We start from the raw sequence: 13,057 nt of genomic DNA on the forward strand, positions 1-13,057 counted from the left end.
CGTGTCGACACCACGAAAACAACACCCATACAAAGTCAATGAGGCTTATTTGTCGTGGTGGACACACAAATTCCCTGGTTCAACAACGTCACAATGGGCAGCGGTAAATGTTGTTTTTTAGTTTACGAAACGTGCTCCTTTTATACGTTATTGTAGTGTATTAGTTAATTTTTGTTGTCTAAATAACAATAAATTGTTTGTGATATAATCCATTTATAGATGTAGTTTTAAAAAATGGCCCGAGGCTCTGTTAAATAGATTGTTCCCTTTACTTTATTAAACCATTTACGATATTTTATTCTTTTCAAATGTATTGTCTGTCATAGCAGAGAATATTATTAATAATTATTATTATTATGAATCAGAAGACTTTCAGTCGTTACCACGGCAACGATACGTCACGTTACGCACGCTTCTTACCCATAATCACTGCGCTTTTACCACTCATTTCTCCCGCCACATGACTACAGTAAGTATCTCAACCCAAGGGGTGTTTGTTAGTTAAAAAGCATGCAAAACCTTTGCTGTTATTTCTTTAGTTGTAGCTGGATTTAATCATCCCTGGAGTTTAAGTAGAATTTATTGTTCCCTTTCGAAGGGAACTCAACAATACGTCATCGACGCTATGGGGAACGCCTCAGGCGTGACAGGTGTCTGAAATCACAATCAAATCACGGCAATCACATTGACCGGCGACAGCCCGTGAATCATTACGTGAATGATTAACGTGCGACCTGGAAGTATATAAGGGCGCCTTGCAAACATGACAAATCATCTTTTCGTCTTCAGGGACTGTATGTTTGAAACGCAAATTAAAAATACGGAGAAATGAAGCATGCAGCAAAAGCTAGTTGCTTTCAGAAGTGTGCCGACCCGTGTCCTCGATATTTGACGCCGGAGGACACACACCAGCTGTGCGTTTTCTGCTTGGGTGAAGAGCACGCACGGGAGGTTCTCGAGGGAGCTTCCTGTGCAAACTGTGAGCGTTTTTCCTTGAAAACGCTCCGCTCTCGTCTGTCCCTCTTCTCGAGTGAAGGGGGGTCAGCATCTGGGAAACCCCGTGGTTCAGGTCCCGCTCGTGCCGAGGCAGAGCGGCGACTTGCGTCATGGGGCTCCCAGATGGAGCTTGTCGATCACCTTGAGAGGGCTGTAAACCTCTCAGATGACTCGACAACTGACGAGGGTGAGCTGCAGGTGGATGATGATAGCCTTTCACCGACTATTCCTGCAGCTAGTGCTCTTCAGGACGCGCAGGAGATGGCTGAGGAGGTTGAGAGTCAGGTGGATCCTGAACCTCCTCAGCCATCCTGCCCCGTGTATGCAGAGCTGGTGGATGTGATGGAGCGCGCCGCCGGCAAGCTGCAGCTGCCATGGCAGCGCGCTAGAGGAGAAACCGCTCGTGGCAGGCTCGATGATCGGTTTCTCCCCGGCCATAGACCACCAGCCCAGGTGAGCCTTCCATTTCTCCCCGACCTCCACACTGAGGTCGAGAAGGCATGGAAGAATCCATACTCTGCCCGTATTCACCGGCATCAGCGGGCTAGTTTCGCTGATGTCGAGGGGATCGGAGAGTATGGATATGTGTCGATGCCGCCCATTGACGAGACGTTTGCGAACTATCTCGTCTCTGGACAGGCGTCGACACTGAGAGCTCCAACCCTACCATCCAAACCGCTGAAAACTACGGCTCGTTTGAATGGTAGAGCATACTCGGCAGCAGGTCAGGCTGGTGCTGCCCTGCACACCATGGCGGTCCTGCAGGCGTACCAGGCCGACCTATAGAGGGATCTCGACCAGGGGGCAGGGTTGTCCCCTGAGGCGGTGGCTGAGCTGCGCCGCACCACAGATCTTGCTCTCCGGGCCACCAAACAAACCGCTGCTTCGATCGGCCGGTCGATGGCAGCAATGGTGGCCACGGAGAGACATCTGTGGTTAAATCTTGCCGACATCGGGGAGAAAGAGAAGTCCTTTCTCCTTGATTCGCCGGTTTCGCCCTCTGAACTCTTCGGCACCTCCGTAGAGGCGGTGGTGGGGAAGTTCAGGGAGGCAAAGGCGCGCTCAGCAGCATTTAAAACATGCATACCGCTGAGATCCGGGTCCGCGCCCAGGCAGGCGGGAGGACCTGGCCCATCCCGGTCTGAGGACCAGAGGCGGGGCCAGCGAGCCAGTGTCACCTCTCGTGCGCCCCCTCCAGGTAGGAGCAGGGCACAGAAAAGGTGTGACTCCCGCAACAGGAGGGATTTGAGGGATGTTATCCAGCAGAAGCGTCAGCGCCGCTGAAGGATAACTCCTTCCGAGGGTCATCAAATCTGCCCTCTCCTGCTTCCGACTCCCCAGGCGTTCATCACATCAGGCCTGGGGCGGGGCCTATGATGAGAACGATGTTCTGATGGCCCGCCTAGGCTTGGCCTGTGAGAGCGCCTCTTTCAGGCATGTAAAGTGATGGACCCCAGGTTCATAAGAAACTACCTGGCGAGTCTTCACTCCGCACGCCGCAGGTGAGCTGTCTGGTCTTCTTAAGAGTAATTTCTGAAGAATGTATACTAATATGTATCTCTCTACAGACCTCGTTCCCTGTATAGAGTCATGGGCATGTCAATGCAGAAAGAATAAGGTAAGGAGGAAAAATCTGGATTATTGGGGCCCTGAAGTTCCCCTGTAGGTGGCTTTAACGATAGGAAGAAGCACCATCTGTTGGGGCTTCTTTTGTGAAATGTGCTGGCCCTCGGGCTCTTAGCCACCTTAGGGTAGAGTAGTTGGTCTCTCTCAATTAGGATTTTTTGATCTGAGTTTGACTGACGCTTGAGCTTCAGATAGATCTATATGTCCGGCCCACGGGCCGTTTGACTTCCTCCCTGAGTACATCGCCCCCTTGAGCTCTGTCTGGGTTTTCATTGGGCTGAGCGATTCTGCAGCCTGTTGTGTGAAATAATAATAACTATTTTTCTGTTAGGCTGTGGCTCCTCCGAGCCCTCAGGTAGATCTATGCTTGCAGGTTGGCCCTCACCAGGGCCGCCTCTGTAGCTGGCCTAGGCTGTGCCAGGGATAGTAGAGGCGCTCTGCTTTAGCATTTCTGCCTCTGAACCTTCACCTAGCACCATTCTATTTTTCCAGCGTCTGAACATATCTCCGATACTACTCTCTATAAAAAACAATCGGATTGCTTTGATATCGCTAGTTATATCCAACTTTATTATCTCTAACGATAGCCCGCTAGCATTGCACGCGTGGCCTCGCCTATCGACCGTCTTATTTACACTCGAATCACTGAAATCGCTCTGTTTGTGTTGGAGTTTGTGTTTGTGCTTGTGCTTCGAATCGCTTGTTTGTGTTTGAAGTTTGTGTTTCGAATCGCTTGTTTGTGTTTGAAGTTTGTGTCTGTGTCTCGAACCGCTTTGGTTGTGTTTGGAGTTTGTGTTTCGAATCGCTTGTTTGTGTTTGAAGTTTGTGTCTGTGTCTCGAACCGCTTTGGTTGTGTTTGGAGTTTGTGTTTCGAATCGCTTGTTTGTGTTGTGCTTCGAATCGCTTAACTGTTAGTTTGTGCTGTGTTTCGAATCGCTTGTTGTGTTGTGTTTCGAATCGCTTAACTGTTAGTTTGTGTTTCGGATCGCTTGTTTGTGTTTGAAGTTTGTGTCTGTGTCTCGAACCGCTTTGGTTGTGTTTGGAGTTTGTGTTTCGAATCGCTTGTTTGTGTTTGTGCTTCGAATCGCTTAACTGTTAGTTTGTGCTGTGTTTCGAATCGCTTGTTGTGTTGTGTTTCTCTACTTTTCCAGCGTGTGAACATATCTCCGATACTACTCTCTATAAAAAACAATCGGATTGCTTTGATATCGCTGGTTATATCCAACTTTCCGAACTTCCGTTACTATCTCTAACGTTAACTTAGCCCGCTAGCATTTGCACGCGTGGTCTCGCCTATCGACCGTCTTATTTACACTCGAATCACTGGAAGGATACGGGTTCTATCCATGATTTCAGTCCTAAATTAGTAGTGATATTGGTAGCATCACTGCTAATTTATTGTTCATCTGTCATAATGGCGAATACATCGGATGTGTGTCTACCTCTGAGTGCAGGTGAGGACACGTTTGAGCTGCATTCGGTGCGGTTGGAGCTGGAGTCCGTGGAGAAGCAGATCCGTGATCTGCTGGGGAGGCAGGCCGAGCTGCGAGACCGACGATCAGCGCTTGAAGCATCACGCGCCGATGCTCACAAGTCAGTGGTTAGTAACTTTTCGACTCCGTCCTCCTCTACTCCGTGTATTTCTCTGCACAGGACCCGAGCACCCCTGGTTTCGTTTACCCCGACACCGACACAGCACCATGGACCCTGGATGATGCCACAGCGGAAGACACGAGCCAGGACCAGAGCAAGGACCTCTCCGCCCCTCCCGGTCTTCGAGATCTCCACCCGGAACCGCTTCTCCCCTCTTCGCGAGACGGAACGCGACGACGCTGTGATCATCGGCAGTTCCATGGTCCGGCATGTCCGCGCTACCTCAGGTAAAGGTATGGTGCGCACTCACTGCTTTCCTGGTGCTCGTGTTCTCGATGTCGCTGCGCAGGTCCCCGAGATCCTGAACGGTGACGAGCGCGTCGGAGCTGTCGTGCTGCACGCGGGGGTGAACGACATCAGGCTGCGGCAGACGGAGGTTCTGAAGAGGGACTACAGGAGCCTGATCGAGACGGTACGCAGAACATCGCCTGAAGCAAAGATCGTCGTGTCTGGACCGCTTCCCACGTACCGACAAGGACAAGAAAGGTTCAGTAGATTGTTTGCACTAAATGAGTGGTTGATGTCATGGTGTAATGAACAGAGACTGCTCTTTGTAAATAATTGGAATCTGTTTTGGGAGCGACCTAGGCTCTACCGTGCTGATGGCCTGCACCCCAGCAGAATCGGAGCGGCTGTTCTGTCGGACAACATCTCAAAGACGTTACACACCATATGACTAGTAAGTCAAAGTCCTAATCACATTCTTTGCTGTCCCAAATTAATTGATATAAAAACCAGTGTAGAACACTATATAGAAACTGTGTCTATTCCTCGTTTAGTGAGGCCAAACAATAAATCTACTGCAGGATCTAAGAAAAATCTAATTGTGATTAAACCAGAAAATCTCAATATTAGTGAACAAAAACAATTTCTAAAGCTAGGTCTTCTAAACATTAGATCGTTTACACCTAAAGCGGTTATTGTAAATGAAATGGTCACTGATAATAGCTTCGATGTACTCTGCCTTACTGAAACCTGGCTTAAACCAAATGATTATTTCGGTCTTAATGAGTCCACTCCACCAGGATACGGTTATAAGCATGAGCCCCGTCTGATTGGTCGTGGCGGCGGTGTTGCAACAATCTATAGAGATATTCTTAATGTTACTCAGAAAACAGGCCACAGGTTTAATTCGTTTGAAGTACTTGTGCTAAATGTTACGCTCCCAGATGTAAGAAAGAAATCCTTATTATCTCTAGCCTTGGCTACCGTATATAGACCACCAGGGCCTTACGCTGATTTCTTAAAAGAGTTTGCAGATTTTCTCTCAGATCTATTAGTCAATGTCGATAAGGCAATAATTGTTGGAGATTTCAACATACACGTTGATAACACAAATGATGCGTTAGGGGCTGCGTTCACAGATTTATTAAACTCCTTTGGGGTCAAGCAAAACGTTAGTGGTCCCACTCATCGTCTTAATCATACTCTAGATTTAATTATATCATATGGAACCGATCCAACCGATATAGATATTATACCGCAAAGTGATGATGTCACTGATCATTACATGGTAACTTGCATACTACGTACGGCTGAAATGTGCCATGTTGCGCCGCGTTATCGACCAGGCAGAACAATCCTTCCAACTACTATAGATAGATTCTTGAATAGCTTACCTGATCTATCTCCGCTCCTCAGTGAACCCAAACTAACAGATGAGCTAGAGGAAATGACTAGCAGTATGAGCACCATTTTCTCTAGTACATTAGAAACTGTTGCACCAATTAGATTAAAAAAGGTTAGAGAGAAAACTAAAGCACCATGGTACAACAGTGCTACGCATGTTATCAAGAGAGAAACTCGTAACTTAGAGCGCAAATGGAAACAAACTAATTTAGAGGTCTTTAGAATCGCGTGGAAAGACAGTATGTCACGTTATAAAAAGGCTCTAAAAGCAGCCAGGGCTGAGCATCTCCGCAAACTAATAGAAAATAACCAAAACAATCCAAGGTTTTTATTTAACACTGTGGCTAGATTAACAAATAAACAGACATCACCTGAACAAAATATTCCGTTACATCTTAATAGTAATGATTTCATGAATTTCTTCACTGAGAAAATAGAAAGCATCAGAAACACAATTGTAAATGTACAATCTTTGACAGCGTCTTATGATTCAGCCTCAATTATCGCCCCTCAAGAACAACTACAGTGCTTTACAACTATAGGACAGGAAGAGCTAAATAAACTTATTACTGCATCTAAACCAACAACATGTTTATTAGATCCAATACCCAGTAAACTACTGAAAGAAGTGTTACCTGTAGTGGAAGAGCCTCTTCTCAATATTATTAACTCGTCTCTATCTTTAGGACATGTTCCAAAAACGTTCAAGCTGGCAGTTATAAAACCTCTTATTAAGAAACCACAATTAGATCCAAATAACCTAGCAAATTACAGACCCATTTCAAATCTTCCATTTATGTCTAAAATACTAGAAAAAGTTGTGTCCGCTCAACTGTGCTCTTTCTTGCAAGAAAACGATATCTATGAAAAATTTCAGTCAGGATTCAGGCCACATCATAGCACAGAAACTGCGCTGGTTAAAATTACAAATGATTTACTTTTAGCTTCTGACCAAGGCTGTATCTCAATACTAGTTTTACTCGATCTTAGTGCTGCGTTTGACACTATAGATCATAAAATACTCTTAGATCGACTTCAAAATTACACTGGTGTTCAGGGACAGGCATTAAGCTGGTTTAGATCGTACCTATCAGACCGTTACCATTTTGTCCATTTAAATGGGGAAAAATCAAAGATAACGTCAGTAAATTATGGAGTGCCGCAAGGATCTGTGTTAGGCCCTCTGCTATTCTCAATTTATATGCTGCCACTTGGTAATATTATAAGAAAACATGGAATAAGTTTCCACTGTTATGCTGATGACACTCAATTATATATTTCATCACGACCAGATGATAACACTAAATTATCTGAAATGACAGAGTGTGTTAAAGATATAAAATATTGGATGACGTGTAATTTTCTTCTATTAAATTCAGATAAAACGGAGGTATTACTGATTGGTCCAAAAAACTGCCCACAAAACCTCTTACAATACAACCTTAATCTAGATGGACGTCCTGTTACTTTATCCTCTACAGTAAAAGATCTGGGTGTTATACTAGACCGCAACTTGTCTTTTGAAAATCATATTTCAAATGTCACAAGAACAGCCTTTTTCCACCTTAGAAACATTGCTAAGCTACGTAATATGCTATCAGTTTCTGATGCAGAAAAGTTAGTTCATGCATTCATGACCTCGAGACTAGATTACTGTAATGCTTTATTAGCTGGTTGTCCTGCATCCTCCGTAAACAAGCTACAGTTAGTCCAAAATGCAGCTGCTAGAGTTCTTACTAGGTCAAGAAAATATGATCATATAACACCAATTTTATCATCTCTACACTGGTTACCTATTAAGTTCCGTATCAACTACAAAGTATTGTTACTGACCTATAAAGCCCTAAATGGTTTAGCTCCTGTGTATTTAAGAGATCTTCTATCGCCATATAATCCATCGCGCTCTTTAAGATCGCTAAATTCGAGGCTTCTGGTCGTACCTAGGATATCTAAGTCCACTAAAGGAGGGAGGGCGTTTTCACATCTAGCTCCTAAACTCTGGAATAGCCTTCCTGATATTGTCCGAGGTTCAGACTCGCTCTCCCAGTTTAAAACTAGATTAAAGACGCATCTCTTTAGCCAAGCATTCACATGATGCATCTCATACCTTTTATACTACAGTTAAATCAGATCAAATGCATTCATATTATGAACAGCAGCTACGCTAATTATTTCCCATCTGCCTTTTTTGTTGTTATCTCGGGACGCCTGTCCCGAGATAACTCAAATAGAGTTCGTCAGCTCCAGTTATGTATCCAGCCTCTCATGGAGACTTCAGATGCCCCAACGCCTGTGATGAGACGACTCGACGCCTGTGAAGAGACAACCCAACGCCGGCAATATGTTATGCCCTAAATTTTATGATTAACTAACTGTATTTTGTGTGTATATTTTTGAAATGCATTTTCTGTAAAGCTGCTTTGAAACAATATGTATTGTGAAAAGCGCTATACAAATAAACTTGAATTGAATTGAACTGTGTGAATTTAGGTTCCTAGCATCCCTGTATGACAGCCTCCTCCAATGGTGTCGTTAGGCCAAGGCCCGCCCCCTTCTCTGCATTCTGGGGCGACTAGAGTAATGCAGCGTGGTGCAGAGGTATGGTTTATAAAGATCCTGGGTTAGGCCTAAAATAGGCCTCCCCGGTACAATGTGTCTTTATTGAGCAGGGTGAGGCCGCCTTTCGCCTCACGAGGAGGCTGGGTCTGTCTGCCCGACCCTGCCGTGCAGAACTAGCATACGGAGTACTCCCCTGTGATACAGGGCAGGTCTGAGTCCTTCACTTTCAGTTCTGTATTATCCTACCTCGCACCACTGTGGCTCGGGTTGAGCGGAAATTTTTAGCCTTCACTTCTTTTTTGGTCGAAGTACGCTCCCCTGAAGCCAGAGCATTGCCATGAGCTGACGCCCATGCTTACAGTTGGTAGGCCCCTGACTTTGAGGCAGAGTGGCGTATGTTGTACTCCCCTTGCTCAAAGGGTGCTAGCGCTCTTGCTGAGTACACTGCCATGGGCAATGTGATTAGGTACCAGAATGCTGTAGGCGCTGTCTAAACAGCTTATCTGCCAACGAAGGCTGCGCCATTAGGTAGTAGGCCTCAGCAGGCCTCCTGAATGGGCAGCTCCCATGAGGGCGCTGTAGGCCAGCTCACCTCATGTGGCTGGCCTTGGTGGTTCGGGCAGTTGACTCACTGATGGGTAGTAGGCCCTAAACAGGCCTCCTCGGAAGTGAGTCCCAACATTGTGGGACATACTTGTTGGTGTGGTATGATTCCCAACAGTGTACCTTTGGAGCAGATTGACTTGCTGTCAGCTAGTAGGCCCAACCAGGCCTCCCTGATAGGCGAGTCCCCAGTGGGCTGGCCTTAACAGGCCGCCTTCGAACTGTCACCCAGATTCAGGGCTCATAGCTACCAGTTGTTTAAGATTACTATCAGGTAGTAGGCCTCCTCAGGCCTCCCTGAAGGTGAATTCCCACTTACGGTGGCTATCAGGTAGTAGGCCTTACCAGGCCTCCCTGTAGGCAAGCCCAAAGGACAGGCAACTGGACAGCTAGCCTGACCTACTATCAGGTAGTAGGCCTCACCGGGCCTCCCTGAAGGCATGTTCTCACATAATGTGATTATCAGGTGGTAGGCCGCTCCGGGCCTCCCTATATGTAAGCTCCCAAGTATCGTGGCTGTCAGGTAGTAGGCCTCACCAGGCCTCCCTGAAGGTAGTTCCCACATACTGTGGTTATCAGGTTACAGGCCTCACCAGGCCTTCCTGGTCATGAGCTCCCACATGCTGGGGTTATCAGGTAATAGGCCTCACCAGGCCTCCCTGAAGGTGAGTTCCCACATACTGTGGTTATCAGGTTACAGGCCTCACCAGGCCTTCCTGGTTATGAGTTTCCACATGTCAGGTTACAGGCCTCACCCGGCCTTCCTGAATGTGGGCTCCCACATATTGTGGTTATCAGGTTACAGGCCTCATCCGGCCTTCCTGGTTTTGAGCTCCCACACACTGTGGTCGCTAGGTTACAGGCCTCACCAGGCCTTCCTGGTCATGAGAGCTCCCACATACTGTGGTTATCAGGTTACAGGCCTCACCAGGCCTTCCTGGTCATGAGAGCTCCCACATACTGGGGTTATCAGGTTACAGGCCTCACCAGGCCTTCCTGGTTATGAGCTCCCACATACTGTGGTTATCAGGTTACTGGCCTCACTAGGCCTTCCTGGTTATGAGCTCCCACATACTGTGGTTATCAGGTTACAGGCCTCACCAGGCCTTCCTGAATATGAGATCCCACATACTGTGGTTATCAGGTTACAGGCCTCACCAGGCCTTCCTGAATATGAGATCCCACATACTGTGGTTATCAGGTTACAGGCCTCACCAGGCCTTCCTGAATATGAGATCCCACATACTGTGGTTATCAGGTTACAGGCCTCACCAGGCCTTCCTGAATATGAGATCCCACATACTGTGGTTATCAGGTTACAGGCCTCACCAGGCCTTCCTGAATATGAGCTCCCACATACTGGGGTTATCAGGTTACAGGCCTCACCAGGCCTTCCTGGTTATGAGTTCCCACTTACTGTGGTTATCAGGTAGTAGGCCTTGCCAGGCCTCCCTGTGAGTGGTTCCCCAACGATGCTGGGTTCTGGAAGCTAGTGGCCGCTTGCTATCAGTTCAGCTGGCCTTATTTGGCCGCTGCTAAAAGCGAGCTCGCGCCCTGGCTCAACTAAAGTGTTCGTCCTCTGCTACTGGTTCCCTCCCGGAACTTCTCTGCCTACAGCCTGGTTTCCTACCAGTCAGTCCATTGCTCCCCTCACTGAGGGTCTCTTTGAGTGTTTGGACTCCTGAGTCTGGTCAGACGGTCGTAGGCCTCTCGTGAGGCCTCCCAGTTAGATCAGCCCCTAGGCCTTCACAGGCCTCCTCAGTGTTTCAAACACAAACACTGGGTAGATCCGTGGATCGAGTAGAGAAACTCCCCTCTCTAGCAAGGGTTTAAAGCACTATGCTGAGTCATACTCTCCGGGATATCCCGTCTCTGAGATCCGGGCTGAGGTTTCACTGCCAGCTTCGCAGTCCCTCGGGTTGGATGCCTTACCTAAGGCAAATGTCCAGAGGCTCTGTCTCCAGACAGACAGGAATTTGGCCAGACTGAAGTGTCCAACGTAGTGACACCAGGTCAGGCCGTCCTGGTGGCATTTCGGGTGGTATATTCCCCCGTATAGTGACTGGCTGGGGTTCCCTCAGGTTCCCTAGCCACATTCCCTAGAAGGGACCCCTTCTGAATTGAAGTTGTGGTCCTAGGCCTTTGAGCAGGCCCAGGTAGGCCTTCGGATTACATATTTGGAGTTCCTCCTGTTAGGCTTATAGCTTGGGCTATGACCGTAGGGAATGCTGTCACTGACAGCCCAGTGTGACCTGAGGGTGAGTGGTTCTTGCATTTCTTTTGAATTTGCTGGTTCTGACAGTTGTCACTGCCTCCTGGCATGCACTCCCCTTAGCATGGCGGCGTGGGTATATCGTTCCCCATAGCGTCGATGACGTATTGTTGAGTTCCCTTCGAAAGGGAACGTCTCAGGTTACAACTGTAACCTATGTTCCCTGAGAACAGGGAACGAGACAATACGTCTCCCTGCCATGCCTCGGGGCCTGCCTACCAAACAGTCCCTTCAGACGAAGGATGATTTGTCATGTTTGCAAGGCGCCCTTATATACTTCCAGGTCGCACGTTAATCATTCACGTAATGATTCACGGGCTGTCGCCGGTCAATGTGATTGCCGTGATTTGATTGTGATTTCAGACACCTGTCACGCCTGAGGCGTTCCCCATAGCGTCGATGACGTATTGTCTCGTTCCCTGTTCTCAGGGAACATAGGTTACAGTTGTAACCTGAGACGTTAGTGTTGCATTATCATTTACACGGCTACCCGCCGAAGTAGTTAAGTTAGCTAGCTACCTGTAGCCAGCCAAATGACATCTGTCCCAGCCCCGGCGCAGTAGGAAAAATGTGGCACTTCCACAACAAAAATCAGTTTAAACTCATGTATTTGTCCATGTGTTGTGAAGACAACAATTAACAACGTGTTTTTGCAGTGGTTAAAGTTTTATTCAAAGTGCAAAGTAAATGTCAGAAGTGTAACTAAGGAGAATTACCGCAATCGGGGATGGACTTGAATAAAAAAGTGGACCGGGATTCTTTCCAGAGGATTTGACTGCTCAGTGCGACTCAATGTGAATTACCGTTCATACCTGATATAATTAATGCATAATTGTAATTAACATAATTATCCTACAACACTATGGTGCCATACTTTTGTAAGACTTTGCCATTTTAGAAGACACTGAAATCATCATAATTGTTACTTTAGTTATTTGTGACATTGAGAAGAGAGAGCAGTAGATATTATGAGAAGTGTTTAATGCAACAGGACAGAAGAAGAGCACCTTTTCCATTATTTGTAGGCCTAAATAAAAATAGATTTGTGTTGGCACTTGCTTGTGTCAAGTGAATGTGGTACAAATCTGATATTTGTACAGTAAGGATTGATTTGTAATGTACGTAGTGGTTGTGATTGATACATATTTAATTAATAAGTACAATTACTCTGTCCTAACAATTAAGAAATGCTCATTTACTACAAATGCTATTCTAATAATATTTTGCTTTTTTCTTCTTTTACAGCTATATTGCAACACTTTGATTCCACCAACACACACATATACACAAATGCACACACACCAAAACAACGGCACTTTTAAGAGCCACTCTCTCTCTTTCTCACTTGTCTCTTTCAATCTCTCTCTTTCTGTTATTGTCTCTTATTTAATCACTCTTTCTATCTATCTCTCTCACTTCCATCTATTTCTGTTCAGAAATGGCTGGAGGGTCACAAAAAAAGACCTGCCCAAACTGCGGGGGGAAAATATATTGTGGACTTAAAATTTGTTCTTTTTGCAACCATCCACAACCCCAAAATGTAAGAGTCCATAAAAAGCTGGAAAAATTTAAAAGTCAGCAGAAACAGTGGTTGGAATCTATGAAAAAAATAAAAAATAAGTCCCACGTTCTTGATGATGCGGCCGATCTGGTATGTAGTTTTCCGATCATCTCATTCACCAAAAGTGTTTTATTATTTTGACATAAGAAAATAAATTG

At 46.3% G+C, this 13,057-nt stretch overlaps 1 protein-coding gene across 1 annotated transcript in view; it reads left to right on the forward strand.

The window, feature by feature from the left end:
• LOC306996787 (uncharacterized protein) overlaps positions 1–4,955 on the forward strand; it is a 135,145-nt gene extending 130,190 nt beyond the window's left edge. Inside the window, exon 2 of the mRNA XM_079609682.1 lies at positions 4,077–4,955. Coding sequence (XP_079465808.1) covers positions 4,077–4,951 — 875 coding nt within the window. The 3' untranslated portion in view covers positions 4,952–4,955. The remainder of the gene's footprint in view (positions 1–4,076) is intronic.
• The last annotated feature ends 8,102 nt before the right edge of the window (positions 4,956–13,057 follow it).

The sequence above is a fragment of the Phoxinus phoxinus genome (assembly GCF_949152265.1).
Source record: "Phoxinus phoxinus genome assembly, chromosome: 4".
NCBI classification, from domain to species: domain Eukaryota; kingdom Metazoa; phylum Chordata; class Actinopteri; order Cypriniformes; family Leuciscidae; genus Phoxinus; species Phoxinus phoxinus.